Here is a 5624-nt window from a genome sequence, read left to right as displayed (position 1 = left end):
CTACCAAGAAGCAAGGAAAGATTTGAAACCACTACCACCTCATGTTAAGTATGCATTCCTTGATGAGGAACATAAATTTCTGGTGATAGTGGCAACTGACTTTTCCGATCAAGAAGAGCAGCAACTCCTTGAAGTTATCCGGAAGTATAAGAAGGCAATCGGATGGAGCTTAAGTGACATTGTAGGGATAAGCCCTCAAGTGTGCCTCCATCGGATTTTCTTCAAAGAAGGCGCCAAGCCGGTTCGACAACCACAAAGGCGGCTAAATCCTACCATCCTTGACGTAGTCAAGAAGGAAGTGACTCGCCTTTTGGAAGCGGACATCATCTACCCCATTTCCGACAGTGAATGGGTGAGTCCGGTCCAAGTAGTGCCGAAGAAGTTCGGAGTAACAATGGTAAAGACGGAGAGTGGAGAGCTTGTGGCCACCCGAGTCTAGAACACTTGGCGAGTGTGCATTGATTACCGCCGGCTGAATCAAACAACGCGGAAGGACCATTACCCGTTGCCGTTCATTGACCAAATGTTGGATCGCTTGGCAGGTAAATCCCATTATTGCTTTCTAGATTGATATACAGGTTACTTTCAAATTCACATAGCTCCTGAAGATCAGAAGAAAACCACTTTTACTTGCCCCTTTGGAACGTTTGCGTATAAGAGAATGCCGTTTTGTTTATGCAACGCACTGGCAACATTCCAATTATGCATGAAAAGTGTTTTCTCGGATCTTTTGGAGGATTGTATATGGAAGTCTTCATGGACGATTTCAGTGTGTATGATAGCTCCTTTGATGCTTGTTTAGGGAACTTAGCTAGGGTACTAGAGCGATGTACCAATACTAACCTTGTTCTAAATTTTGAAAAGTGTCATTTCATGGTGAAACAAGGTATAGTGTTGGGTCACATTGTTTCTAAAGATGGAATTTTCGTTGACCCGGCTAAGATCGATGTCATTTCGAGTTTACCTTACTCCTCCTCGGTGAAGGAGATCCATTCCTTCTTAGGTCATGCAGGATTTTATCGTCAGTTCATTAAGGACTTTTGCAAAGTCGCATTGCCCCTTTCCCGCCTACTATAAAAGGATGTAGAATTTCATTTCAATGAAGATTGCAAAAAGGCTTTTGACAAGTTGAAGGAAGCACTAACTACAGCTCCTATTGTGCGAGGCCCAAATTGGAACCGACCTTTTGAGATCATGTGCGATGCCTCGAATCACGCCATAGGTGCCGCGCTAGCACAGCGCGATGGTAACGCTCCCTACACTATAGCTTATGCATCAAAAACATTAGATACGGCTCAGTCGAACTACACCACCACCGAAAAAGAGCTTTTAGCCATTGTTTTCGCTCTAGACAAGTTTCGACCTTATTTGCTAGGCTCTAAAGTGGTGGTGTATTCTGACCATGCCGCACTAAAATATTTGCTAAAGAAGAAAGAGTCAAAGCCTAGGCTCATTAGGTGGATATTGCTTTTGCAAGAATTTGACTTGGAAATCAAATATAGAAGTGGATCCCAAAACCTAGTGGCGGACCATTTGAGTCGGCTAGAACATTTAACTTCGGATCCCACTCTTATCAATGAATCATTTTCCTTAGATACCTTGCAAGCAATATCCCAAAGCACCCCTTGGTTTGCCCCGATAGCTAATTACTTGGTCGCTCATGTCTTTCCCCCACAATTTTCATAGCATCAAAAGGATAAATTAAGAAGCGATGCTAAGTATTATCTCTGGGATGATCCACATCTATGGAGGCGTGGGGCGGATCAAGTAATTAGAAAATATGTGCCGGAATCTGAATTCTAGTCTATCCTTCAATTTTGCCACTCATCTGAGAGTGGGGGTAATTTTGGCCCACAACAGACAGCAAAGAAGGTTTTAGACTGCGGATTCTGGTGGCCCACTTTGTTTAGGGATGCCAACCAGTTTTGCAAATCTTGTCATCAATGCCAGAAATATGGAAATACCTCTCAGAGAGATGAGATGCCCCAACAACCGATGATTTTTTGTGAGATTTTTTATGTTTGGGGCATGGATTTCATGGGGCCATTTCCAAATTCCAATGGGTTTGTGTACATATTGTTGGCAGTAGACTACGTCTCTAAATGGGTAGAAGCAATTCCTATCCGTTTCGATGACGCTAATACCGTTGCTTCCTTTTTGAAAAATAACATTATTTGTAGATTTGGGTCACCACGAGAAATCATGAGCGACCAAGGAACCCACTTTTGTAACAGGAAAATTGAGGCATTGATGAAAAGGTATGGGGTTATTCACAAAGTTTCTACAGCCTATCACCCCTAAACCAACGGGCAAGCAGAAGTATCCAATAGGGAGATCAAAAGAATCTTAGAGAAGGTGGTTAACCCATAGAGGAAGGATTGGAGTTCCAGATTGGGAGACGCATTATGGGCCTATAGGACTCCTTACAAGACCCCAATTGGAATGAGCCCCTTCCATATTGTTTTTAGGAAACCCTGTCATCTTCCGGTTGAGTTCCAACACAGAGCCTTTTGGGCGGTGAAGAATTGCAATCCAGACGTAAAGGGGGCGGGAATGAAACGTAAGCTCCAATTGGAAGAATTAGAATGCCTTAGGTTGGAAGCATATGAAAATGCTCAGTTCTACAAGGAAAAAGTTAAGGCATTCCATGACCAGAATATAAGGCGGAAGAACTTCAAGATAGGTGACAAAGTGCTTGTGTACAATTCAAGGTTGCAGTTCATGCCCGGGAAATTGAGGTCTAGATGGGATGGGCCGTTTAAAGTGGTAGATGTCAAACCATACGGGGTGATGGAAATGATTCACCCCACTAATGGAGTTAAGTTTAAGGTCAATGGTCGTAGGGTGAAGCTCTATCACACTCAACCCAAAAATTCCAAGGAGTTGGAGATCTTCTTCCTTGGTGAAGTTCCTAAGTGACCAATGAAGCCATGCAAGTCTAACTTAGGACTCTAAACCAAAGTGCTTGGTGGGAGACACCCCACCATGGTGACATTATTCCAACTCTATCTCTTGTTTATAGTCTTTTGCCTTATTTGCCTTTTTTGTGATATAATGGATAGTTTATGTTTGATTTGATGAATTTTGAGTTGTTTAAGTTGTATTGCTTATGGACTGTGAATTTGTGCTTATTTGAATGGTTAGGGGTTGGTATGTTGATGTTCCAAGGGTAGGAACCTAAGTTTTGAAGAGGAAAATTTTTTCTGAAACAGGGCATCTGTGCGTCCGCACCCACCTGTCCGTCCGCACAACCCTGAATTTTTCGCCATCTGTGCGGACGCACCAACCTGTGCGTCCGTACGAGCTTTGCTTTGCCCTCTGGTTGCAACGCCAGTACAACCTGTACGTGCACGCTGCCAGTTTTCCTTACCCTGAGCGAGCGCTCATACGCGTGCGACCGCACGCACTCCCTTTCATGTTCCATCTGTGCGGCCGCACAGACGTGTGCGTCTGCACGCAACTTAATAGCCCTTCTGGTGGCAGAGAGGGAACAGCTTGTGCGTGGGCACAACCTCCCCCATTCCCAGCCTCTGTGCGTGTGCACACACGCGAGCCTTTGTCCTCAAGTTAAAAAAAAACTCTTTTTGTGCAGTCGCATGTCTTTGTGCGTCTGCACGCCCTTTTGCAACCCCTTTGGTCGCAGCGATCGCACGCTGTGTGTGTTCGTACCCTTCCAAGTTTTCGTCTCTGTGCGTCCGCACAGGCCCCTGTGCGTCCGTATAGGATGTGTTCTGGGCAATAACAGGGCAACTTGCCCTGTTGAGAGGCAGCTTTCTCTTTTCTTTTTCTTCTTCATAGCTGCCCCCTCTCCCTCTTCTCTGTCTAGCTCCGCCGGTCCTGGCCGCCGCTGCTGCCAGCCCACCGCCGGTGACCTCTCTCTTTCCCTTTTCTTCCTTTCTCTTCTCTCTTTTCCTTCTTCCTTTCCTTCTCTTTTCTATATACACCACCAGTGAGCTCTCCCTCTTCCGGTGTTGCTTCTTTTTCCGGCAAACCCGACCATGTGATTTCGTAGTGGCTATAAGAAGTGCCATTGTTTCCCACCTCATTCTTGTCTTCTCAACCTTTATATCTAAGGTTGTTGTTTTCCTTTTCTCTTTATGTTAATATTTTCTTTGCAAGTGTTTCCATTCCTTTTATATTGCTTAGATTTTATTAGTTGTTTACTTTCATGTTTCCTTAATTTGCAAAGTGTTGTTGCTTGACTTTTTGGGATAGGTTATGGGCATATTTGAGCTTAATTGTGATGAACTTGCACATTGCATACCACATGTTCGATAAAATGCCTCAATGAACACTTTGTTTGATTCATATGACTTGGCCATCATATGTGTTCGATTTATCTCTTGTTAGGCATATTGTATGAATTGTGCAACTTCTATTATGACTTTTGATGGTTGTTAAGTAAATTCACCGATGCATTTCCTTATTTGTTCATGTGCAATTCGTGGTTACAAATGCATTGTGTGTATGAATTCATTTGTCATTGTTCATCAAAATTGTTGATTTGGTAATCACTATACAATGGTTCAACTTCAGTTGATGTCTTGATCAAACATCTTTTGCACTCAAATTAAGACCATTGTATGTGTGATTACCACTTCTTGAGAACGAACAATTGCCAAATCCTTTTCGATGTTTGCTTGAAGCTTTGAGTTGTGAATTGCCTTAAGGATGTGGTTGTTGTGATGTCCGGCCGGTGTGTGTAGTCCAACTGCGTGCATCATTGGAATTTACACAACGTGTTTTTTTTGTAAATTACACCACTTATCTAAGCTTCTTTTAATCTTATTGGAGCTTTCTCAATGATTTTTACTTTAATGTTGCCCTATGATCTCGAAATTCTTTTGTTTGTATTTTCAGGATGAGAAAGAAGGGTAAGGCACCGGTTGAGCAAACTACCGCTCGCTCTCCTGATATATGGTGGAATCGCCGCGGTGATAAATCGGATACCTTGTCGAACCGAAGAGTCGACTCTCAATACGAGGCTATTGAGGAATGAAAAATCCATTGGGAGCAGCCGTTGAAGGTTCCAAATCAATATAAGGCGGTCATTCACCAAAAGATCGCCTCGTTTCATTGGGAGTTTCATGAGCGAGAACCCATTGAAATCAATGAGACTATGGTACGGGTATTCAAACTACCAAGCTTGGGAAACTAGGTCAGTCTTTTTCTGGGGTAGGATGTTGGATACCTCCAATCAGTCTCTGGAAGCTATCCTGAACATCCCCCACATTCCATTTGAGAAAGACGAATACTCCAAGATAAAAGAGGATGTCTTCGAAGGAAGAATATCTCTGACTCCCATTCTTGAGAAAATAGACCGTCCTGGTGCATCTTGGGAGTATAGCAAAGGGAAGAATTCTGTTCCCACTAGTATTGCATACTCTGATTTGAATGCTGAAGCTCGTATATGACATCAAATTATGGCGGATTACATCATCCCGAGCACCCACACTACCCATGTGAGATTTATAACTGCTTTGCTACTTTGGGCTATTATGCAAGGGAAGCATATAGCCATCTTGCCCTTATTGCGCAAATCGATTTGGAAATTGATTGAGAAGAAGAATGTCAGCATTCCATTTCCATCGATGGTGATGCGTTTAGCAAATGAAGCGGGGGTA

The 5624-nt window shown here is 43.3% G+C and overlaps 1 protein-coding gene across 1 annotated transcript; it reads left to right on the top strand.

Annotated features, from left to right (window-relative positions):
- Nucleotides 1–873: 873 nt before the first annotated feature.
- Nucleotides 874–4999, top strand: LOC148545576 (uncharacterized). Its single transcript, XM_088499067.1, has 4 exons — nucleotides 874–1021; nucleotides 1106–1628; nucleotides 2469–2915; nucleotides 4861–4999. Exons 1-4 carry the CDS (start codon nucleotides 874–876, stop codon nucleotides 4997–4999), a joined length of 1257 nt encoding a protein of 418 aa, XP_088355193.1.
- Nucleotides 5000–5624: the final 625 nt, after the last annotated feature.

The sequence above is a fragment of the Arachis ipaensis genome, chromosome B9, assembly GCF_059453495.1.
Source record: "Arachis ipaensis isolate K30076 ecotype BB chromosome B9, ASM5945349v1, whole genome shotgun sequence".
In the NCBI taxonomy this organism is placed as follows: domain Eukaryota; kingdom Viridiplantae; phylum Streptophyta; class Magnoliopsida; order Fabales; family Fabaceae; genus Arachis; species Arachis ipaensis.
This window is presented reverse-complemented; position numbering and strand designations above follow the sequence as displayed.